At 35.7% G+C, this 27,009-nt stretch overlaps 1 protein-coding gene across 6 annotated transcripts in view; it reads right to left on the bottom strand.

Moving 5' to 3' along the window:
- Window positions 1–27,009, bottom strand: part of ABI2 (abl interactor 2) — a 61,921-nt gene that overhangs the window by 16,674 nt on the left and 18,238 nt on the right. For 4 of the 6 annotated variants that reach the window (XM_083842853.1, XM_083842854.1, XM_083842849.1 and 1 more), the window contains exons 2-4: window positions 19,339–19,506; window positions 11,173–11,349; window positions 468–565 (exon numbers count right to left, since the gene is read on the bottom strand). In XM_083842853.1, the coding sequence (XP_083698979.1) occupies window positions 468–565; window positions 11,173–11,349; window positions 19,339–19,506 (443 nt within the window). The remainder of the gene's footprint in view (window positions 1–467; window positions 566–11,172; window positions 11,350–19,338; window positions 19,507–27,009) is intronic. The other 2 variants (XM_083842851.1, XM_083842852.1) reach the window with 1 other exon arrangement.

The raw sequence follows: 27,009 nt of genomic DNA, 5'->3' as shown, positions 1-27,009 counted from the left end.
CATTCTTTGAAATGTTTGCTACATACTAAGCAGCATCAGCAGTTAAAAATGTTTTCCTGTAAGTTTGCAATATCTACTTCAGAGGATGAGAAAACAATCAAGGACATTTTTCATGTACTTCATGTACAACAGCACCACATGCTAGTTTTCCAGTTGTTTAGCACCACCTGTCAAAGCCACACAGCTGATGACTCTCTATGCTAAAGCATATAGTTTTAAGTGTTCTGCAATGATAAAAAATGTTTCTGTTGGGAAGGCTGATGATGCCCATTATCTTGTGACAGAAATGTGTTAACCAGTATATAAGACATGATCAATATAAGAGGATGCTGATGCAACATCTCATCCTGTGGATGGTTAAAGCAAAACCAACCAACCAAAACAGACCACACAAAAAGAAAGAATCTTTTTTTTTTTCCCTCTTCTTGTTCACCTAAGCCCTTTACATGCTTGGTAACTCCACTTACCCAATAGTTCCTTTTCCTGACATTGGTGGACTTGGTGGCTTCTGGGTGGGTGGTGTTGTACGAGGCAACCCACCCATCTTCATATTCTGTGTGCTGACCTGCGTGAAAGAACGGGGAGAGAAATGGCCTTCACTAAGCTCACCGTCTAGGGACAGAGATGCCCTTACCAATTAACTCTAAGTAGGGGAAGGTTTAAACAAAAAATAAATTGAGAGGCCATGCATTCTATATGCAATATCCACTCTGCTAGAACTCAAGAGTTGCGCTCAAAGGACTCTTTATTACATAGGGTTTTCAAAAATTACTTATACAAAGAGTGAATTTGTCTTTGGGCTATCACAAACATTAAATCAGTGACAACGCAGGCATTGTATGTGAATTGGTTAAACCTCCCAGTCACCTTTTAAGACAAAGGCAGTTATTTCACATTGCCCTACCAAATGGTAAATTTCAAAGAATATTTTAAAGAACTCTTTAAAAATATTAAGGTTTATATAATAGACCACAATTTAATGTAATTAATACAAATACAGAGAAGCCAACATAATGTCCAAATATGTTCCATTAATGTTTTAATATTTTCACAGTATTAAAATTATTTAATAAACTGTTTGTTATAAATATTAATAGTACACATGCAAAATTACAGAGAAAGCTATATATAGAAAAACAGAGATGTATTTCTTTCCCCACCAAATTTGTAGCAAATTGACCTCTAAGAATTGATAGATAAACGTATGGGGAGAAAAATTATTTGCAGTGATGTGATGCGACTGCAGTCATCCCCTTGCATTCTTTCAGGTTAAATTACAAAGAAGAAACTTTTATATAAGAGAATTTACTATAACCTCTAAAAATCAAGAAGTCACCTGCATTCCTAACTGCCTGATCAATCTAGAAATCGTAAACAATTATTACTGATGTAGGCATTTTGTTTACCTGCATACTGCCAGCCAAGCATAATTCTCTCAATGCATGCACCATTACAGGAATCTGTATGTGGTCTTCTTAAAAGTCTCCGTTAAATAGCTTTTGATTTATGAATGCTCAAATTCTTGCTTAGGCACAGAAATATTCAACAAACCAAAATAAGTACGCTTACATCCCTTTTTCTGTTGTTCCTGTCATGCTCTATTTCACTGTTTCTTATTTCCAAAGTGTAAGTCTTGTCTACTGACCCCACCTCCCCCATACAAAAAAAAAAGGCACAGTAATCAACACATTAAGAATATTTGCAAACATCGTTATAGACAAATTATAAAGAAGTAATTTGCCTTTAACAACTTGCTTAAAATCCTGGAAATGTTTACTTTTGTGAATTTGTAAATACTGAGGACAGTGTAAAGCATAATATATTCAGTATTCTGATGCTGAAACTTGACTCCTTAGCTCTCAAGAACCCGTGTTACAACATTTTCAATTTCCTGGGAGGAAAAGAAAACCAAGCTTTGTAAAGTTTGGGTTCTTTTTTTTTTTTTTTTTGTCAGATTCAAAAGCAAACATTTTGATTCAGTTGTGCAAAAAGTGCTTTGCAGTGTCAATTTAAGAAAAAAGTCTTTTGAATAGCATTATAAAGTCCTTTAAGCCAACTCTAAGCAGCAATAATTCTAAAGTTAAGTCAAGTGAGGGATGAGGTAAGCACTGAACTACAACTACTTGAAGGGAAAAGGGAAAATGTAAAATGAATTGTATTTTATTCTATACACGGAACATCAATAAATAGCAAAAAATCCCCCCCCCTTTTTTTTTTTTAAAGTTGCAGCATCCCCTGTATTTCTTGTTTCATTAAAGATGTCTGTTTCATCCATCTATTTGAGTTGTCCAAACAAAACACACCCAACACCATTTAATTAAAAACTCACAGCAACACTTGCTACAGCTATTTCAAACAGACTGTTAAGCCTAGTAGGGCAGGGGTTTTGGATGTCTTTAGAGGACAGCAAACTTAGACCAATCTGTGTGTCCCTGAGCAGTCCCGGCAGATGTTTTAACTAGCTACACTATGGTTTCTCCCCAGATGATGTCAGCACTAGCTATCACTTCACAGTTAACAGAACATCCTACAGTTAAGAGAGCATCCTACTTAACCCTACTTTCAAGAGTGGTATTATATGCATACAATAATTACAAGAAAAATGACGTTTTAGGATTCCACTGTGCTAGAATCACATGAAAAGGAGAGGAATGCAGCTGGAGGGTGAAGTGACATCACACAGCAAGATGTGGAAGCAATACTTGCCTGACCAATGCAGAACTCCAGTTACTGCCAGTTGCTTTTATTAACACTGCTAACAAACATCCCTGACATAGGATGGTAAGACAGCTTTAGACAATGTGGCTGAAGAAAAAATAACCTTTGTTAAACAAGAAATCTCAGTCACAAAGAAGCTGTTCAGAAAGACTAGGCTGAAAGATGGGGAAGTGCATTGACAGAATGCTTAGTTTCAGGCTCTTTGAAATGACCTTTCAACACTGATACTGAAATATTGAAAGAACAAGTAAAGTTTACCAGGACTGTCTTCAAATCTGACAGGACTTTAAGACTAGCTACTGCAATTTAAACAATTCTGTCTGAATAACTTCCCCTTTTACTTATAACCAAATAATCATAGAAGAGAAATTAAGAATATAAAATTATTCTAACAGTTCTAATCAAAGTAGACAGACCTGTGGAAATAATATTATGCAAGACACTAAAAGGATTACAGGTTGTCTTGAGGAAAGAAAAAGAGAATAAGATTTAAAGCTATACTAGTTGTAACTTCACTTGAGATACAAACGTTGCAAAATTTCCAACTTCTTTCTCCTTTTGTCTGCTAGATGAAAAAAAAAAAAGAAAGCTATTAACACTCCCCCAACCCTTGCAAAACTTTATTCTGTTGCCTACTGCCTTTCCTATTTTGCACTTATGGTTATCCACGTACATCCCTCTTACAAACTTTTACAATCCAAAGCAATCACTAGACCTCAAGGTCACATTTGAGTTTGTCGTCAATTTGCAAAAATTAGTTTTCTCATTAAGTTGGAATTTCTGAGTAAGCTGGACCTTGCTAGAAGTTGCACTGTTTCTGATGACATTTCCCCTAACTCCATGCAGCTAAAAGCATTCAGCTGCAACTTGTGTAATTAGAGGGTGAAAGCAGAGGGACACATCTGGCTGTTGGTTAGTATAGCTGCAGGACTCCACAGATCTGTGGTTAGTTTGTAGCACAGAGATTGCAAATTCTTTTTAGGAAACTGTATGGTAAAATAGAGCCTGCAACAACAAAACAAAACAAACAAACAAAAAAAACCCAAAGAAGTACTTCTGTCCTTGCTTGCAACTGTCAAAACAGCTAACCATTGTGCTAAAAATTAAATAAATAAAAAATTAAGAGAGGCAAAAAACAATTTGGGCACAAAGCTCGGGAAAAAAAAAAAAAAGAAACAAACAGCTGAGTGTTCTACAAGAAAGAAGACAACCCAGTGAACCCAGAAAAAAGCACTGTACATGGTCTACACAGAATTAATGGAGAGATTTTTCCAACTTTTTTGCTTCTTTCCCTTGAAGCAAAAAAAAAAAAAAAAAAAGCAAAAAACATCACCCACTGAAATTACATGGTGCGTGTGGGGGGGGGGGGGGGTCTAAATAATTCTAGAAAGAATACACAGACACTCTCAGATAAGCATTTCTTTGACTGGATACCTTACAGAGGCTTTTTATACATGAAGTAGCATGTAACAGGACTACAGAAGAAAAGGTCCAAAGACCAGAGCTGTAACTCCAGAAGTGCTGGAGCTGGAATATGAAGCTTTGCTGAGGAAGGAATTGCATAAACAACCTAAAACAAGCAGATCTTGGGTAAGTAACACATCCTAGAGGATGCTCTGGGATCCACCTCCACAGTAAGAACAGTAATATAAACTTTAAAGAAATAGAAGGCTTGAAGTGATCACTACAGATTATTCTGTTTAAGAGAGGCACTGTTCCCTGAAGTGCAGAAATACATAGTTGGTCAGATATAGTTGGTCACCAGACCCACTAAACGTACTTGCACAAATGCACTGTTTTTTACACAACTTTAAGGCACTTAACTGTTTATTTACACAGCTTTAAGGCCTTAACAGAAGCAAAGACTTAAACCTACAACATTTTCACTTTTCAGTATAACATCTCATTGTCAGTTTCATTACCAAGATAAACTTTTTCCCCCAAAAGCCTCAATAGCATATATTCCACACAATCAAACCTCACAAAGAACTACTTTCTAAAGCTAAAATTGGACTCTGCCCCAAATTTTTTAAGGGCTGCTCTATTGTCAAATCTGATTTTCTAGAACTTTCAGGTCAGCAAACGATTTGGCAAATCTATTAAGAAAGAGTGTCCCAGCAGTGATGTTGCATGGATGACATTCAGAAACATCAATCAGCTATCCAGCCTTCTTGAATGATTTTGTACCTGACGCCAGCAAAAACAACCCAATGCTGAATGAAAACTAACTTCCCACGCCTTGCTTCGTCTTGTTAAAGCTCTAGAGAGGATGACAGATTTTTTGCCTGTCATCTGCTACTTCAGAGTAAACTCCTTTTCAGGCTGTGCTCAGCCACTTGAATATTTACTTTGCAAGTCTAATTGAACCATATTTTCACCAGTTGATTAACTGGTTGATATAGAATTGAAATATCTAAATTTCACTGTCTTGACCAATGACCACAAGTAAAAGCTTCAGCAAGCAAGTTTACCTGTTTTTACCACATTCACCTATGTAAAATAATTGGAGAACCAAGTCCAGCAAGTAGAAAAAGGCTTAAACAATGTAATTTTCAATTGATTTTCTGACAGGAGATGGTACAGATACTCCTCTGACTTGCAGCTGGAATTTTCTTCAAAATTTGTTTAAAATTTAAATTTAAGCTACCTAGACACAAGCACAGTTAGCCCCATCAGTCAGTTTAATTTTGTAACTGCTCACCAAGCTACGGTTTCTTTGCAGCCATGAAAAATAAATACAGGCTAAGAACTTCATATATAATCTCTCAAGTGAAGTAAAATTAGTATTCACATGAAACTATGGGTTAGTAGCCTTCTTCTACTTTTCTTTCAGGCTGATGCACTGTGACTATGGTGAGACCTCTTATGTCCACTAAGAGGGGGGCTGTATGTTTTTTTGCCTTTTCTTTTTTTTTTTTCTTATTTTTTTAAACCCTCATGTTTTTGGCAGTCAGAAGTTGATTGACATATTTTATCTTCCAAATCAAATCAGGTTCACTCCAGTAAAAACAGAGATGTATTTTAACTGCTGTTATAACAAATAACGTTATTTTTCATTCCAAACCTATAAACTGAAAAAATAATTTTCTCTGAAAAGCTGAAGAGACTCTTTTCACCATTGCAGATGATGCAGATATGGCAGTTCATGCATAATCTGTAATTGCACAATTTTTATATTTTACTTTTTTAGGATAGTCATTAGGATGGTTCATAACTCTAACTGCAGAGAGCAACAAAGAAAACCGACAGATTGCCAATTCCTGTTTTCAAATCACTGTGAAAAGCACCACTTAGCATGGACTGTGTGCAGAATAAGGCGTATTCAGCATTAGAAGTATGCACTTCATGGGGCTATGCAGAAACAGGGAGATGAACTTTTTAATTCTCAAATATAACCAATTTAAACACTATGTGACTAGAAATACTGTACCTTAAACACTCATGTAAAAGTAAATTTAAAATGACATGCAAGAAATCTCCATTTATTAAGCAATTTTCATTGTGATCAGATATGCTACATACACTTAAATACTTTATTAAAAGTACCAGCTGGCCAATTCAACAGGGACATTGTTAGGATATCCCCAGTAGTAGCTATTTAAAAGGCAATCTTTTCAGGAATGTGCAGGATTTTATTTTAGCTTTTCCCAGTTGTGGAAAATACTTAAAAAGAATTCCACATCCACTTGGAACTTCATTTAATTAATATTATCATATAAAATATTACTATTCTACATTCTAGAATACAGTTCCCTCTTTGAAATCATGGCTGCTACTCAAAAAACTTTCATTCCCCCTTCCCCAAATAACCAGATCAGTTGCACTTCAGGAAGACGACGACAGCAAAATACTAAATAAAGCTATAACCTATTTATTTTTTAAGGTACTATGAATTCCAATGTAATATCATGTAACTTCATTTATTTCTTGTCCAATCGATTTTATGCTTTTTGTTGTTATATCTGCAGCCACTAACACTACTAATGTTTTAATTTCTGTAAGATCTATGAGAATTTGCCATACTTCAGTCTGAGTTTTTTGATGCATTATTCATTTAATATTCTACTAAATAAACCACTTCGCTTGCTGTTTATGGGAAATTAAGGATTTTACACAACTACCAAATTTGAAAAAATTTCCATATATGAGTGCCTCTCAGTATTTAAATACTGCTAGCAGTTTCTGGAAAAAAAAATAAGGATACTGCAACTTTAAAAAATAATGTACAGATTTGAATTTTTTACATACCTTTGGAGCCCCTTATTGGAGCAATCTTACGCTGAAACATTAATCCCAATCAAATCATAATTCACACCGTATATAGGATAAAAAGAATATTACACAGGGGGAGGCTCCTATTCAGCTGCTAAGTATTCATGTATCTTTTTATCTAGGCATGGTAAGCACAACATTCCTCCCTTGTAAATGACCTGGTAGATATGCTTAAGTCAGTCAATATTTTGCCACAAAGCTTTTAAAATGAATTGTGTTAGCTTCCTTACATAAATACATCAATTTCTATCGCAAAACATTTATCTGCAATGAAGTCTTTCAACAGAATATCCGATACACAGGAAGGAGAGCAGGTGTTCTTTTAAACAATCTATAACATTCACATAACCATCTCCCCGTGTGTAATAGTCTCAGAAGAATAAGAATGGAAATCCAGCCCTGGGGTTTCTTACCTTAAATCTAAGCAACCACTTAATGCATAAATGGAGCAAATAAAAGAGGTAAGGAAAAAAAGCATTGAAAGGTTAGTTGGAACTTCAGGATATGAAGAGAAAGGAAAAAGAAAGAAAAAAGTTAAGCATTCAGCATTAACAAAATAATGTATCAATAGATCATAAAAAGAGTGGCTAAAGCAGAATGTGTCATGAACAAAAGATTTTCAGGCTGAAACTTTCAATACACATTGATCACAAAGGCTTTAGATTTAACACCTGAAAATTAATACTCAAATGTTTGTACTCTGTTTACTAAAGTTCTTACAGTGCTAACAAAAAGTCACCAATTTTCAGAATGGAATATAATATCTAGTTGGATTAACTTCAGAGACTAATTTTTGGAGCTGTCAAAGAACAGACTTATCAATACCCTGAGCTCATTTAAGCTCTGTTAATTGTGTTAGCATATTTACAATTAGCTGAACAAAATCCTCTAGAATATTAAGCTAACATATGCTCTTTCCTAGACAATGCTGTTAGTTAATTCTTAACCTGGTGCCATGAGAAACCTCTTGCACAAAGATCAAGAGTAAATTATTATGTCTTGAACCTTTTTCTAAGCTATATATTAAAACATTAGCCAAGAGTGAAGTATTTTAAAGCTTAAGTGCTAGCTGTCTGGCATGAAATCACATGACATCTTACTGGCTCAATAGCATATATATTTTCTTTCCCCATAATAAAAATCTCAAAAAAAGTAGTCCTTCCATTTGAGTATCTTTAGATCTGTTTTCAGCTCAGCTGATCTAAACATATTACGTTTCTTAGACTTCTTGTAACGCTGAAGATTACATATGGCAGAATCTCAACAGCAGAGCACCCAGAGTGACTACTCTGGTTCATCCATATAGCTCGTAATGAGACCCTAAGATATTAATGAAAACATAATCCAATTTACTAGAAAACATCCTGTCTTCAAGTTCAAAGTTCCATGGAGATATTAACCAAAATGGTCTCTGCTTCACAAAGTTACACAGCAAAGCCAGGTCCCCCTGTACTGGCCAGAAAGAATGGCCAACTGCATATAAGGGTCCATCAGTGGGAGACATTTCCCTCAGCAGTACTGCCTGATAATTACGGTACCTTAATACAACTACACACTGCTTTGAATGGATTCAACTCAACACACACACACCCCCCCCCCTGCATTCTCCTGACCATAGAACCTTTTGGAAGGAAAAGCAGATTGGAAGACTTTGTAACCCAGGAATATTTAAAGAGAAAATTTTTTTGAGCAAGTCTCTTTCAGATAAGAAGTTCTTGGGATTTTTGCAGCATTGTGACTTCAGGGAATGAAGATGAGGAGGGAGTGCTAGAATGATACAGTGGCTTTTACATTCACTCTCCCCTATAAAGAAACCATACTGTAAAGCACCTTTTCCCATGGCCATAGCTGGTTAAACTATTTACCCCAACATGGCATACTGGATTTCATGGCCAAGAATGCTCCATGTTTCCCCTATATTGCTCTCTGTACAGTTTATCAGGGATTTCTCAGGGATTGCAATGAATGCTTGCTACTTTATCTCTTTGATTGCCCTGACAATAAACAATTCTGTGTCCCAGTACTAGAGGGAAAGCCCTACAGCCAAAAAAGCAGGCAGAGAACTAAGAATGCAGACAGATACTCTGATACTAACTGGAACTTCAATGCTATTTATCCAATAACTCTTGCTGAGTACTGATTTGAAGGGAAAAATGCCGCAGCTCAAGCAATAAACAGCTATAGATAGACAAATTTAAAGCTCCTATTTCTTTTCTTCTTTTCTCTTTGTCCTCCAGATAGAGATCTAAAAAACTATTCTGTATTTACTTGATCAGAATGAGAACAACAGGTTGACAAACACTACTGGCCACTTTCTCCCCACCAGCAAGAGAGTGGTTCTTTCCTATGCACTGAACAATGGATTAACCTGATTAACTGATCCACAGATCAGTTCCATAGATTAAAGATTGCATGATTAAAGACAACAAGTTGCTCCTTCTTGTTTCACTAAGTACACAATGCTTCTTAATTTTCCAGATAAATATAGCACATTATAAATATCATTTGGATGCTATTTCAAGCATATCACAAGCATAACAAATGGATGCAAACACACATTTGAGTCATCAGCCATGTGATGAATTACGTCCTTTCAGTAGAACATAATTCACTGCATCACAGTGGGTACAATTCTGCTACACTGAGGTAAGTGGGATAACAATGGTTTAGAGCCAGTGCTAAATAACGTGTTGTAGAACAATTAAAAATTATTCCTTTATGAGTTCTAAAACAATCTCATTAAAACAGAAGTGCTCATTAAAATATTAGCAATGGTAATCCTACAGGTTAATATGCTCCATCCATACCCAGAAGGAGTTCTGCTGATGTGCATAAGTTCAAATTTTGAATTGGCAGTAGATTTTAACATATAAATTATAACAATTTCCTGGCCAAAACAGTAGCTATTTATGATGGTGTGTGTGTGCACGTTCTTTTGTTTTTGCTGCTGTTGTTTTCTCCAAATTAAACTTAAAGTGTGGTTTTGAAATCTGATTTAAGGTTACAAATTGAGGCTGACTCTTTTGGTAAGAAGTGGGGAAAATAGACTTTCTGTTAACTAACAAGGTGTGAGGAAGACTCGAGTATAATTGCTCTGAAGAGATATCTAATCAGGACTATTAAGAATTTGAAGAGTGGCCAAACAACCTGTTGTCATTAAAATGACTATCCAAGTAGATACTTCAAATTGAATATCATAGACGACCCAATGCAGTTACGTGTCAAGCAAAATAAATCCTGGTGTACTTTGACTGGAAGAAGCATCTTACCTTACTGCTACTTAGCAGGTTTACAGATTTGTTAGTTTGTCATGTAAAAATGACAGTGCTTTGTGTTATTTACCTTTCTTCTCCTGGAACTTTAAGACTGTCAGTGTTCTCATTTCCATATTTGTTTTCCTGGCAGCACAAGTTAACAATGAGCTCACACCTGCTAAGACTATGTTTACATTCAGGACATGTTTAAAAAAAAAAAAAAAAAACTAATCTCACACATGACATTACTGCCGTTGTGTGCACTGATCTACCACTTGCATACAACAGCCACCAGTTGTGTCTCCTTCTGATCTTTGCCCTAAAATCCCTCCTTTTTTCCTACTTTTAAAAGGGAGAAATAGCTGGCTTTGAACTTGACAGCAATATTCTCATTCTTAAACTCTGTATAGCACAGAAATTGCAGGGAGCTCACTTTAGCAAAGCACATTACAGGACATAACAGACTGACAGAAATTAAAGAGAGCAAATAATCTTATGCAAATCCTTTCTTCAGGTGAGCTCCAAACTAAACCAAGTGCAATTAAAGCTTGGACATACTTTGTGTTGCTAATTCAGAGAGAAATTTGACAGTTGGTAATTAGCTTTTCATTACTCAGGTATATCCTGACAACTGACTTGAAGAGTAATTGCAGCATCACACAAGGTGTTTAGAAGCATTTAAAAAGCTGAGATCCACAGTCCCAAATATCCTCAGAAATAAGACTCAGTGAGCTTGCAAGGTTCAGAAACATGGGGGAAAGGACAAGGGAAAGAGCAACTGCAATCTGGGCAGAACTCCTCTTACGTGTATAGACATACTGGCCAGGGAAGGAGAAACTGGTAGATTATCATGAAAAGCATCAGGTTATTTTGAAAATATACAAAGACAATGTATTTGCAGTTTGGCTGTTTTAACAATATCACCTACCTTCACTCCATGTCCAATATCATCTAGAATTGTATAATCAATAGGTTTCCTGATGTAGCGAACTGGTCGCTCCAGGTTAGCTGGTGCAATGATTTTGTGAGTTCTTGAGGTGTTTTTGTTTGTAGTCAAGATACCAATTTCTCTTCTAGCAACTTTCTCTTTGTGAATGTCCACCGTCTACAAAAGACGCAGTGTATTTACTAACAGTGGTATGCATTTGAATACAGAGTCAGTAGAAAAGAAAACACTGAATCAGTTCTAATGTTTTGAAAACCTCTGTATACTGTGCTGAACATATTACTACATATACTTGCTTACATCGTCTTTGTCAAATTTATTGTTGAACTTGTCACCTCTAAGCCCACGCTGATAGTCTCAGGTTCTTTGGGTTTTCTACTACTTTCATTCTTTACAATTCAGCAAAATACCTTCTTTCCATTCTTAGTTCCTGTTGATTTACTGACACTCGTTTATATGATTCTTTTATTCTTTTTAGTTCTACAACTGCTCTCTAAACTGGTCTTTGAAATAGTCTCCAACTAGATGAAGCATAGGGGTATTTTCCCAAAGTTTAACATTTACAACCTGAAAAACAAACCGTAAGCTGGTTTTCTCACACTGTAAAACAGTTTGCTAAAATAGGACTGGTAGCTATACAACAGAATAAAATTTCACTCAGACAAATTGGACCATGTATTTCAGTCACTACAAATTGCTTATCACAAAGTAATGATTGGATTTTAGAAGGTGCTCAGTACTAACATAGCTAACCACTATGAAGCCAGTGGTTAAGCCCAGTGCCTTTACTTGGAATGGGTAAAGCCAACACAGAAAAGCCGTCCCTCCACATAATACAATGAGTACCACAGAAGAATCTCTAGTGTAAGACAAAGCCCAACTGAAAATTCAGTGTCTGAAAACACGTACTTGAATCGTGTTTGGTAACAAAACTAGAAAAAAAGAGAACATTACCAAAAAGCCCCTGCAGGAGAAAAACAAACAAACAAAACACAACTCTTAAATCAAGGTGCATGACACTGCTTGCATCATTAAAAAAAAAAAAAAAAAAAGATTCATTCTTTGTTGACAAAACAACTTTCCTTACAAAAAATTTGCTGGTTGTGAACAAACATTTTAGCTATAAAGTCAGAAAACACCCAGAATTGTCATCATTAGGATTTCTAATCATTCACAACATTTCTTGTCATCACGTCAGTGACCATGAATGGTACCAGAAAGACTTTTCATCTTTTCATAGTTCAGACAAAGGCTTTGTTGCAACAAAGGAATAGGTACGAATAAGAACTCATTTTCATAACAAAGGTTTTTTTAATTTTATTTTTCTCTGGGCAGGCACTGGGGCAGTAGGGTTAGTTACCCTTTTGTTTGTGCCACAGATAGCAAAAACAGTAAAAAAGATCCTGTATATATGTATTACCTTTAAAATATTTTTAAATATAAAAAAACAAACAAAACATTTCCAAGAAGCTGTTTCTTCACATTCCTTCAAAAGAATTTCCACAAATATCAGAGGCATTATATACAAGTTTAAATTACTACCTATCAAGATTACCCAGTAATTCCCAGAAACATATTTTCAGTATCTTACACCTTTGCTAAACTTAAGCACTCAATATAGCTTCTAATATTTCCACCTCTAGTACCACCTGCCCAGAACTGTAAAGATTCTACCAGAGCTAGCTATTTCTAAAACTAAGCCACAGAAAAATAGACTATTCAAGGTCAAAAATGTTGGCAACCCTCTCTTTGGAAAGCTCGAGTTTGTTGAGTAATGATTTGAAACTTAATAGGGGTAGTTAAAAAATCTGGGATACATTCTCCATCACCGTCACAAAAAGCCAACCAAATTTGGCCAATACCTTTGCAGAAATTCACAGTTCATTCAAGCTAAACAGAAACACATATATTTCAATAACTGCTGGTTTAATAACTAATCTGATCCCCAGTCAATTTTGCCTGAGATGACTAAGTCTACATACAGTTCATACAGTATTATTGGTTGTAGAAGCACCAGTGCAAACAGCACATAAACACGTTCCAGTCCAGACTACCAAAAACATATCGTTCTGCGTCAGGGTAAGATTCAGTATTTCCTCTTGCATCACATGTTTTAATCCCTACCATGTGCCAGACTTTTGCTTTTATAGCATAGTGGAAGGAAAAGTGGAAGGAGAAGTGGAAGGAGAAGCTGTCATACCAAAGAGACTGGCTACAGGATCCTCACCTCATCTGCTGAGGAGTTAGAAAGCACAAACTTTTTTTTTTTTATTTTTATTTTTATCTAACTGTATGTGACTGAAACAACTTAGAGGATGGTCTCATGTTTAATACCACTGAAGAATTCCATCTCTACTATCTCAAACTTTATCTGTGATCTAGACATGACACTAGAAAACTGCAGAAACATTATACTGCCTATCTTATGTTCTTTGTCTCATAAGCCTCTGATCCTATTTGTTAAACAATCCCAGCTGCAACAGCGTCTCAAATGCTATATGATGTTTTGAATGTACTGCAAAATCAAAATCTTATGAATCTGAATCTGGACATTCAAAACTGTTTTATGCCTTTGACAGTACACCTTCAGTACCTTGACTTTGATCTACAAATCAGAAATAAATTAATTAGTCCAGTGTTGGTAAGATTATTTCTTCCTTTCTCTGCATTTCAAGTGCTTGACCTCTGTGAACTTAACCATGCACTTTTAGTATTTTATTATGCAACTATCTACAAACATAAGATGAGTGCAGATATTTAATACACATGCTATTGCCGCGATGGTATCTTGGCACAGTGGAAACTTGTTTCCATGAATGATGGGAGAGTTTTATTAATTATTAATAGGAATTGTAAGTACATCCAGTTTCCTTAAGGGCTTCAGTGATCAGTGAGGCATGACTACAGTAAGAAACAATGAAATGCATAAAATCTAATTAAATCCTGAAGCTCATCTAATGGGAATTCTCTTGCACAATGATTCAGAACATTTCCTTTACCTTCAACAGCTATGGAATAACTAAATGTATTAAAACAGCACCCACTTCTGGTAAATACTCCCAAAATTGCATTGAAAAGCACTCTGTTGGAAGGTTTTTCCAAAATTTCATTTTCTTGATTAGTAGATTACCAGAGACAAAATATCTTAAGATATTTATAAAACAGCAGAAAGGAACATTGACCTATTTGATTAATAGAAAAAGGAACAAAGATTAACCTGCTACTAAAGAAAATGAAAACATTTATCCTCAACGCACAGGTAATTATTGCCTCCAGAACTAGCATAAATCCCTTAAGTGAGACAGAAGAATGCCAAAAGAGTGTTTATTCATCGATTTATAAACATCTATGAAGAAGTATCATTTTTAAATGACTGTCTTCAGAAAATCTCCAAGAAGACAGCAAAAAAGTATAATTAAGTTTTTAGGCTTATAGCCGGACTAAAAGAACACCGAGCTCGTAGTCTGGCACGAACAGCAGATGGGATACACTCTGCTCTTCTAGAACTTACGCTATTCTCTGATAAGAAATGTAAGGCTCCTGACAGCACTGTTATGCACTTTTTTTCCCCTACTGCTCCACCTCCTTTGGCAAAAGCTTTTAGGTGACAGACAGTTTGTGAGAAGTTAGGCTCTTTACTACAATTTTTAAATACACCTTCCAAGATGCCTACAATAAGGCAAGGCCTGACTTAAAGAGAAACACGTATAAACCACTTCATTGTTTCTATTAGAAATTTTCTGGCCATTTTGAAACATCAAGTTTCCATATTGAGTTCAAAAAAACTAGCTTCAATGCTTTTAAGGATTAAAACAGAGAAAATATTAAACTACGTCTGGGATTCCAAAATTAACATTCTCCACTTCAAAATCACTGAACCCAGAGTTTTGAAAGATATTCTACCTATAAGTGAAATTTCTCACAAGATTAAGTTAGCACTTTGAAAGTCCAATCTACAGTGAAATTTCAGAAACAAAAGCCTCCATAAGCCTTCATTTTTTCCTCTGCTCAAAACATTCCCATTGACTTTTATCAACGTATTGTCACTGTTAGCTTAGGTTTTTAACATTCATTTTAAAAAAATCTTAGGAGAAAAGGTTGCTTAAATACAATGTTGTGAGCTTTTTTTTTTTTACATTAGTTTACTAGAATTTCAACAACTTTATTTCAAATTACCTTGAAAACTGGACTATTACTTTTAGTAATAAATAATGAGTAGTTACTCATAGTAACAATGAATAACTGAAATGTCAGAAATGTGACATATTAGTTGCCACAACTTAAATTGCATGTATTTCATACATTAAAAGGTCACAATGATACTAAGATGCTAAAGAACTACCTGCTCCATAAACTAGTAATATCTACTGTGTAGAGTTGGACGTAGATTACCGTTTTTAAGTAAGTCTGGCTATTCTTATAACTTGCAAGAAAAAGACAACTGAACATGGTTAGGAGCCTTTAGTGACATAGCAACCGAAGGTCTGAGTGACCATCCCTGCAGACACCAGCCAGCTCACCCATGCTGTTACAGTTCAGCTAAGCGTTACGTGCTGACTACAGAAAAGCTCCAGTCTGCAGTCTATTCACTACTTATGAACAGCTCTGATTGGCAACTTCATAGGAGACAAATTCCATAAGAAGGGGATGAAGCAGATTTCTCCATCCTACAGCATCACTGAAGATAACTGATGGCTCTTACTATATTTCAGCTCTTTGTGGTAGCATGCTTGTTTATATAATTAGCAGCAGAGAAGAATTTTAAAGCTGAACTTGCTCACTAAGACCATTTTGTAACTAAATCTGACAAAATATTTCTCATCAAACAAATACTAAAACCTGAAAATCTGCCAGATTAAAGTATTTGGATACGATCAACATTTCACAGTGTCTGCTAACTTGAAAAAACTTTAACACAATTTTTTTTAAATAAGTATAAATATTTATACAGAAGATCTGTATTTAGCATTGAAATCTTCAGCCAAATAAGAAACATTGCATATCATCTATTTATGGACAAAGAAGGCAAGTAAGAACAGATTCATCAGCCTTCAGACCAAATCAAAGTAATCATAAATTTTAAACCAGTAGGATTTAATCACTTGCATAAAAATAGTTTCAATAGTAATGATTTCCTTATTCAGGACCTATATATAATCTAAAAACCCACGAATGATTATCAGTTTCCTTTCCAGTTCTTTGATTAATCTGGCATTTAGAAGGAAACAGAAAGTGACATAAATTGGCATTCTATGTATGAACAGAGAACTAGAATATTTTATATTCTGAAGTTTATCATGTCTCTTCGAGTTTGTATGTCACTTGAGCAAAACAAGCACTTTTGAAAAAGTTTTCTTACTAAGAGCCAAATGATTTTGCTTACCTCTTTGGAGAGTATGTGGAATTTTGAATCAGAATTAAAAGCAGGGCTACACATTTATATACTGTAATTTACATTAGTGTTTTCTAAATTTAAATATCAATGCCTGCTGACCAAAGTATTAATACAAAGTATTAATAATAATGCACTGTCAAATGTGAGCAGATGGTAGTTACCAATCCGTTACCTGTTCTACCTCACTGACACATTTCAAGTCAGACTGACCAAAATGTTAATTTAGCCATGAGATATTATACCATGAGGTATTTAATGTGGTGCTAAAGACAATCCACTACACTTGAAACCCAAAGTAAGAAACACTGAAGAAATCTTCTGCAGATTAGGCTTATTCCAGGAGAAATACAATCAGAGTTACTGAACAGAAATTATGCATTATATATAAACTGTGACAAAATAAATCCATTTTTTAAGAAGTAACCACCAAAATTAATAGGGAGAATGTATCATCTGCAACATCAGTATCATGGGATGAACCCACTTTTGAGTGCATTGAATGCAACTTCATAAAGTTCCTTGGATCAGTACACTTCATGTAACTAATATCCAAAATTCAAATACTGTCTGCTCTTCTAACATCACTTCTTCCATGAAGATTTGGGGAACATCTGACATACAGATGATTCAAGTAACAAAAACCACAACCAAAATATACCCTCAATTTTCAATTTTACAGTGATATAAACGAATTCAGAAATATTTTTTTTTTTTTTTTTAAACTTTCCTTGGTTGTATAAATGCAGCCTATGAATTTTGGCTGTTCCATCTCTGTTATGTATTTGGTAGTGGTAATTTAGCACCCCACTTTAAGTAACAGTCCATTTTGTATAAATTCCAAAGATAATCTGACCTAACATCTCAGTCCATACAAAACTCGGTTTCTCAAAAGAAAAAATTAAAAATGCCTTGACAGTCTCCCCAAAATTTGCTTTAGAAAAACTGTGTGGCAAATAAACCGTATGCATGTATAAAAATGGAAAATCCAGTGAAGCCTGAGTGAAAGAATTTTTATCCATATCCTTATGCTGTGTTAGGGTCTCAAATAGCTGAAATACTTGTCAGCTGGTACAAACCACTCAAGAACCATATACACACACATAAGCACACTCACCACACATACACACACAGATGCATATACACACATACATAGCATACATACAGCACACATATATAGAGTAACATAAGACATTTTCTGAGGGAAAGTAAAATTTTGAGTTGTCCATGGATTAACAAAAAGCATGTTGCAGAAGAAATCAAACTTCTCAGCTTATTTCTGAGGATGCAGTTGCATGGGATAACTGAGGCAATCTAATAGCATACTATCACCAGAAGGGAAAATCCACCCTGTCCCTTCCTTTCCACCTGCTCTGGAATTCATCTTACCACTCAGTAAGCCAATTTGGCCCATTAAGACAGCAAAAAAATATTCAATTCTTTTGATGGTCCAGATCTCTACCAGCTTAGCAACCTTTTCAGCACCAGCTAGTTAACAGATCTCTATCCATTCTATGGACACAACTTCAACTTTTGGAGAACCATGTGATCATTCACACAACAGAAAAGAAAAAGTAGCCATCAAGAACACGGCAGCCAGCTAAAACATTTTCTGAATAATAATAAAACACATCCATCCACTCTCATTGACCCACTGATGAAAATATATCTTACTACTTGTATGTCCTGCTGTGGTGTTGCTTCCTCTGTCATAATGCCGTGTCATCCCCAGAGTCTCTTCCAGATCTACATACTGTTTAACTATCTATTTCCTACCTTATGCAGCTCCCACTTTCAAATGTCTTTCTGAATACAATATATATACACAGGTATATATATTTTTACATATGTAACATTATCATGTGGAGATCAAGAAACACTAGCACCCAAAACATACTGGTTGAATAAGACAGAATATTCAGTCAGAAAACCTAACAACTCTCCCATAGTAGAAAAACAGAAAGTGCTGTATCATTGCTCTTACTTTCTCTTTTTAACCCATCATGGGCATGTAAGCCTCCAATAAACCTATCATTCATCCTCAGCCTATTCTGGTAGTCAGAACTCCCTCATCAGTGTGGAGTAGGACACGGGTTCTTTATAACCTTAGCTTAGTTTATTTGTTGTTGTTCAAAAAAAAAAAATGCAAACAATTGCAGGCATTCTAGCCATACATAAACTTGAAACATTAGTTTTACCCTCTGTTCACATCATTGCGAATTGAATTTTGTTAAGAAAAGCCACCTATGCTTTTGTCATCAGAGGCCAATATGATAGCGACAGTTAAAGTAAAAAGACGACAGATGACAAGTAGTGTTTTCCAGCTTCTGTTTCATGCCTTTTTTTTTTCTTTTTAAATTTTGAATGCCTGTAGCTATTTAATACCATATACAGTAGGTCACAAATAGGAACTGGAAAGGCTAATCCATTTCTTAACATAATTTTCTGGTTTTTTTTTCCATTAAGCTGCCTACCTGCACTTTTCACTTCATACACAAAATGGATTCATCCCCAAACAACAAACTGTTGAAGACTATATTTAATCTCTTATTCTATGTAAAATGTTCACATTACCACAAATACCAAATCACACAGACACCCATTCCTAGATTTAATATGAGGAGAAATGCATCCTTCTGTTCTAGATGCAACTATTTTTCTTATTCACAAAACATCAGGTAAGTCACATACAGTGACAGTTTTATCTGTTGTATAATTTCATGAACAGAGAACAAGAAATCAGGAAAAAGTCTCACTTGTGAAATATGATTGATTGAAGATTCCATGCGTCGAAGCTGGGATGCTTGGATATCCAGCATTTGGAGAACATTGTTGGCCAAAGTGTTGATCAGATAGGCTACGCTTGCTAATGACTGGGTTGTGTAGGCTTTGGTTTCTTCTAGGGCTCGCTGCTTATCTGCTGACTGAAAGCAGAAATAAAAGGTTTATTCAGTAAAGTCTATCACACAAACATTCTTGGAATTAACTCCTTTTGCCTGTCTCTAAAGAACAATGAATTATAGAGTCCAACTAATTCTACATAAGTTATCATTTCTCCTCCTTTACATTTCTTCATTACACAAAATATATCAACTTTGTATTTTAACAGTTTCAGTATTTTAAAAATGGAATTAAGCTAGTATACGACATGCTGATCTTTTCTAGAAATATTGAAAATGCAACTTCTTATACTGTGCTTTTGCAATGAACTTCAAAAGCACTCCAAAATACTTAATACTCTTTATGATTTTATATTCATGATTTGCTAGTTTATCCAATTCCTGTTACAGAATTTAGGCTCCCTTCTAAACTTTGTACTTCAGTGTGTACTCTCAAAAGAGCCTGCAAGGATCTGCCAAATACCATATTCCTCTCCAATTATATAGACCTCATTATTGCCACAAATGGTTGTTAAAAATGGAAGCACTCAGTCACAGTGAATGAACTATAATTATTCACTGAAAGTGGTAGCTGAATTAAAAGATGAGAAGAATCGTTGTTAAAAAGAACAAGTCTATGTTTTCTTCTATTTTTCTAGTAGTAGAGCACTTAAAATACTTAGGCTATCAAGCCAGAAAATATCCACTAGAAGAACATGCATTTACTTCAAACAACATTAGAATTAATAAGTTAAGAGTCTAGTTGTTACGGTGTTCCTCCTAGAAATAGTTAACATTACTAGAACCTAATTCAGTATAAAGAATACAGCATAAACCACTGGTAAAACACACAACTAAGATGCTAAGAGACTTTAGTTTCCAGTTTGCTAGGCATTGGAATACACTCCGAATTTCACTTAGGTCATCTTTAGCCCCCTCACAGGCTGATGGTGCTGTTTCTAAAGTAACAGCTGACAAGTGGGTTCTGCTCCCACCTTCCTATTTTTCACACGGGTTGAGTATCGAGATTCAAGAAACATGCTTGTACTAGAGAGGGAAAATAAAGCAATTCCCTATCTTCTAGCACAAGCTGACTCTACCTTCCATTTGACCACATGCACTCCAGGGCAGCACAGAAATTAAGTCTATCTACAGGAAAATCATTCTTGCAGCTAAAGATATTTCCTGAGACCTTGTACCAAGATCCTCAAAAGCAGGATTTCAAGAGAAAAAACAACAACATGTAAACATAAACATAGGACTCCATTAAATGCTCATACGAAAGATATTCAATACTTTTCCTGTCCTGGCAGCATCTCCTGTGTCCAGCCACAACAATGGTTGGCCTGCTAGCATCCACCTTTGCAGGCCATGCAGGTACCACTTTCCACTCTGCTTCCTAGAAGGGAGGACAATGGCAGTTGCTATTCATCATGCAAGAGCTCCTAAGGAGGTGAGGGAGGGGAAGGATGCTGTAGAAGGCAAGCATTCTTGCCCTGCTGTCTCCTCCCCGTACAACGAAAGAAAATGCCTCAGCAGCAGAAGAAACTAAACATGTTAGGGGACAACTTCTCAGGACATAATATGATGATGTCCCGCAATCAAGGATGCTTATAAAGACTTATATCTAGCCATAAAGACGTCCAAAAAATATGGAGTCCAGACTCCATTTAAGAACTCCTGACTTTCAGCCAGCTGAGTAACATGCATTTTATAGAAAAAAGCTCCAAACGTAGCTTAAGGACTCCCAAATGGAGGAACACAACTCTCAGTCTCAGCTCTCACACCACTGGGATCTAAATGCAGTCTCTCTCTCTCCTCATAACCTCAGCTCAGTCTCCAAATATCATTGCTACAGCAAGCATACACACCACAGGACACTTTCACATCTATTCAAACAATTTCTGAATGGCAATAATAAAAATGACCAGAAGCTTGTCAGTTTTGCTCTGCAGCTGCTGTTGAAGTCTATTTATAGCAGCAGAAACTGCTGATTTACATTAGCACACTGTACATCCAGAATAGCTGAGTAGAAGCCAACAAGCACAATTTGTTTCATTAATAGCCAAAGAGTTGGAGAACAAAAGGAAGACAATCTATCATTTTAGAAATTAGGAGCCTCTGCTCCAGTTTTACTGCTTAAAAAAATATAAACATAAATCTACATTCAGAGCTAGTCTTTCACTGATGTACACACCTACCAGCTAAATTCAAGTCACCCCCATTTACACTAGTTCAACAAGGAACTGGCTTCTCATAAAACAGCAATCCTACAAACACACTGGGAACTGTTATTAGCATAAAAACCCTTTTGATTGAGAGGTCCAGTTTGGGTATTTGGCTGATAACCTCAGCAAATATGATTTGCTCTGCATACCTTTATACAGAGCTCAAAATTCTCTGAAACAAACTTTGAAAGTTTTTTCTTGAACTTCCAGCTTCAACTTCTCAAGCAATGTTAGGAAGATAGTTGAACATCACAAGTAGATCATCTGCACAGCCTTAAGGAGTTTGGATCATTGATGTTTTCTGTTCCCACGTTCTCCAGCTTACATTCAGCAGCTCAGCATCAACGTTCTTCTCCACACAATGCCCACACCAGGTGGTTCCCACTGAGTCACAAAGCAGCATGCTTTGCTGATGCTCTCAGCTGTGAGACCATCATTTTAACACCACGGAGAGCTCACCTGGTGCTTCTGCCAGCCAAGGATGTTCCTGCTACTACTGTGAATGGCCACCTCTGCTGCAGCAGAAAGTGGTACCCCACACAATTGCACTTCTATATGCAAGTCCAAAGATGGACTTAGAGGGACACTAAGTCTAACAAAACTCAGGAATGTACTGACCTCAATACAAATGTTCACCTCAAAATATTTCTTTTTTTTTTTTTTAATACTACATTGTATAACCCAAATTGCTCGCAGTAGAAAGGATGCAGAATTCAATGGTCTGTAAATGCAAAGCTGACTATTTTTCATTGTAGCATACAGTGCCTATGTATCACTACTCCTAGCCACTCTGAAAATGCCATTTACATGGCACAGTTACATTACCAGATTTCAATTAGAAATGGTCTGGGCTGCTGACCGTGTAAGATATCCTTCTACTTCAGGAATTAAACCTCTCAATGTTTTTTCTCCTGGCTAGAGAAATACAAAGTTTTGTACTACACAAGCAATATGAAAACAAATAACAAAGAAGAAAAAATGATACTGAATGGAAAATGCAGGGCAGATGAGACAGAAAAAAAATATGCAGTATGGTATGCAACATGCAAAAATATTTTATGTGAAAAGCAAAAGGAAAGCCTAAATGCACATAAATCCCCCCAAAAAACAAGAGTAGAAAACACAAGAATTTAATGTATGCCCTCACCCCAAAGCAAGATCAGTAGGAGCACAGCAATGAAGTCTGTTAGGCCACTGCAAGAACCTCAACAATTTTGAACAAAAAGACAGCTTTTAATGCAGAAAGTAATACTAGAAGGAAACAAATGATGGAGGCAACATGAACGATACAGATTTGCACAGTATCAATCCAACCAGACAAAATGAGAAATGCTACCAAAAGAAAAAAAAAATAGAAGAAAACAATTCAAAGACAACAACACGGTAAAAAAGAAAAAACACAGTTCTTGTGAGTTGGAAAGAGCTAATTAAGAAAGGTCTGAAAGTGGTGCTTCACAGGAAGTACTAAAAGATGCTGATGGGTTACTTGGCAATTGTAGCTAGGTTCCTTTCCTGCTTTAGTTCTAAAAATTTGTAATTATTCAACCACTAGCCATCATCTAGTTGTAAGTACAAAGTATTCATCTGGGCTAACAAGACTTATACAACAAATCCTATTAGTTGAAGCTTGGACCTATGAGTTGATAAAAATACTGTGTTTGATTCTTACAGCAGAAGATTAAAACAAGTTGTTGCCTTTAATATCAATAGGGCAACCTTTTCCTTCTGAGATTAATACTTAGTGTTGAATTAAGAGTGGAAAAATAGAGAACTTTTCTTTCCTGAACTTACTATTGCCCTCAACTAGCCTAAACTTAAAAATGTACAACAGAGTTTTGAAAGGAAGAATCTTCATTCATACTCAAATCAGCTGTTCAGGTTATAATGCATTTACAGAACAATCATTTGATGTCAAAGAGGGAGCTGAGGTTAAACAGGGACTAAAGTATGGGACTAAAGGCAAGGAGGCATCCAGAATCTAATCATCACTTCCCTAATATACACAGTATCTCTTGACAGCATTCAAAACAGGACTGTTCAGTGTAACAAAACTTACACTTAATATATGTGACAAAAATGTAACAGTGTAATCTTAGAATGAGAAGATTTAACTTCATTTAATCAATAACAGTTGTTTCTTTTGATTAAAAACCCAAAGGGACGCTTGTCTAAGGATCAGCAAGGGAAACTCCTCAGGTTTCTGTCTAGGTTGCATCAGCTTAAGGAATCCCCAAGAACAAAAGCTGCATGACAGAGTTCAACAAGCTTTCGCTATTCAGAACAGAATATGCCTTATCCATAATTAAATATTTTATACACATTTATTCAACTGCACAGATGGTATTTGCCTAGCCTATCCAAGTGCTTTCCAAGGACCTTTGGTAAGCTAGAAAAAATGGTTGAGAAAAAAGCTAGGCATCACTAATTTAATAATTATGCCAGAATCAAGCCAAAAAGTTACATAATTGCCAGTAAAAAAAAAAGAATAGCTTTGTTTTAAACAAACTATCTCATTAAATATGTACTTGCTCAAGAATATCCCTCACTCCTTTCTTCATTACTTCACTACTGCTGCTCATTCCTAGTATTCCAGAGCTCTTGAAAAAAATAATGCCATAAAGAAAACTAGAAAACTCCAATATCTCCCTTTCAGATGTGCAGGAGGATCCTGCATACTGGAGGAAAACAGGAGGAAATCCAGTCCACCTATTTTTCAGCATAACCAGAGCTCCAAAGTACTTGGATTTGGGGAGAGTTTTTCTTCTCTGTCAATTATAAGACTGTAATCTCTAAATAATTCATCCCTACATGTAAACAGTCTTCTCTACATATTGCTCATTTGTGTAATTACTGCTGTTATTATTTCAGCAGTGAAAAGGCCTAGCTTGATCTCCTCATGACCCTATTCAAATGCTTATACATTTGTTTTAAAAATAAGGAGAGGTAGTAGTCATCTTGCTCACTTACATGTACTCTACACCCTAACCATTATGAATTAATCAAATGTTAAGAAATATAACCAAACCATATTTCAGATGTGAATAGGAATCTCTTTCTCATACACATGCTTCCGAAAACCCACTGACAGCTTTCTGTATTCAACAGCAACCACAAGCAGCAAGATGCACTGGGATCATGCTTCTGAGAAAGCAACGAGATCAGTGGGACTAGTTATTTGGCATACAACTTACGAGAAATGGGACCTCCAGAATTTGGAGACAGTATTTACTTTACAATATTTTAACATGGCCTTATTTGGATAGATAGCTCTAGTTAAAGTAACCTGCTTGACCAGCCTTTGTACCACCTGGTAAAAATGGAACATGTTAGTTTACTAGCGACTCATTTGCTGTTTTTATTAGCAAACTACTCGCAGAAGAAATGGTGCAAGAATCAGTGCTACAATTAAACTTGAGCCATGAGTGGACCTTCCACGCACTGAAAGAGGTAACAGGCATCTAAACCATCCCACCTTGTAAATAACTGTCTAACCAAAAACTGTATTTCTTCACAATTGCAAGAAAAGTCTCTCTAATCAACACCTAAACGAAAGCATTTAACTTGCTGCTCATACAATGTGTTTTTCAATTGAAACACCTTTAAATGTGAAGTCACTGCAGTCAACTCTTCTGAACACAACTCAAAAAAAAAAAAAGCAATTAGGACTACTCTCACAGTATTGTGAATTTTGAATATCCTAAATGTAATCAAACACATCACCTTTTGAGCTCAGATCGCACAGTAATGTAAGCACATCAATCAAAAAAGCTGTATAGGGAACTTTGGCATTTAGGCTAAACATAACCATTAGAGAAGATACCAGTTTTACAATTAAAAATGCATAAATCCTATAATTAGATTCTACAATTTAAACAGGAAGTAATGAACTTAAAAAAGAAAAGCCATTTTCAAATGCGAGGTTACTTGCATTCACCATATTCCATGGATATGAATATAAATATAAATAAGGTTATTTCCATTTTTATGAGTAAATTATGATGAAAATTTAGCTTAACTTATCTGAATACTATTAAAAAGCATGCTAGCTGATGAACATACTCCTATTTATACTTGTGAAGAGTCTGACATCAGGCTGTTCTGTTTTTCAGTTTACTAAAATACTAACAATGCACTAAGTGTTAGTGGAATCGCTAGATCATAAGTGTGACTTGCTAAATTTTAAGCCAGCGGAAACTCAGTATCAGTAAACCTTTGCAGTCAATATCAGGTCATTCTCATTAAGTTACTCTTCTGTTTTTACTGCAGTTGAATCATTTGGTATTTTCATTTCTGTGCTGGCCCTCAAAATGTAGGTTTGATTAGTAGCTAGGAAAACTACCTTTCAAAAAATATACACAAATCTAACTAGCCTCTGAAATGGAAAAACGTGTTTTTTTTTTTAAAAAATACATACTGCATTCAAGGCTGCCAGTAAGGGCAAAACTAACCCACTGGTCTGAAATCTATGACAAGACTATCAGTCTACTGCACCCAGATGAAAAAGGTAACAAATGACAGCTGTGGTCGAGCACAACTTGCCTGACTGACATCTAATCACTTACACCACTGTTTTCATGCTGCCAGCATCATTGCAATAAATCTGTCATCTGCTTCCCTTAAATAACACCAGGATCAAATTTAGGATTTTATTTTCCCACAGATACAAGCACTGAAGACCGTTTTTCACATGCAAATGTCCTGCTCTCATCAAAACTAGCAACTTCCTATTCTTTGAAAGCAGAGCCAAAGTCCTGTTTATGCCAAAATAAACAAAACCAAAAAAAAAAAAAAACAGCCAGCACACTAGACAAGGTCATAATAAAGGTTGTTCAACACATAAATAATATAGTTTAAAATGATTTATCACTAGAAACTGAACAGCCTGCTAGCATCCAAATACATCTGCATCTGAAATGTAGTTAACATGAAGTTACAACAATAGTAATTCATTACTGGTTTACAGCACCAAATGCAGCTCTTCCTTGAGAGGTGACCAGCAATGACAGAAATCTATTCTCCATGTGTATTTAAGGCTGTCACTGTTTATTTTGTTAATCAGTGGATTCTTCACCTCACTGTTAGCTCTTTGGCAATAACGCAGCTGAGAGAAGTGGATAATTTTCTATTTCATTCATCATTGTAATTATTAGAGTTCCAAAAACAAGGCCAACTTCAGCTTTAATATCAGTAAGCTAATCACATTTGTGGCCACAAGAGACTACTCCAATACAGATGTGCTGAATGAAGGACCTCAGAAAGAAAGAGCAAAGATCCAGAGACTTACATCTATTATTTCACGCACCTGCTGTTCTACAGCTCT

This window comes from Anser anser (assembly GCF_964211835.1).
Source record: "Anser anser genome assembly, chromosome: 6".
In the NCBI taxonomy this organism is placed as follows: domain Eukaryota; kingdom Metazoa; phylum Chordata; class Aves; order Anseriformes; family Anatidae; genus Anser; species Anser anser.
The sequence above is the reverse complement of the archived record's forward strand: the minus strand, read 5'-3'. Positions and strand labels throughout refer to the sequence as shown.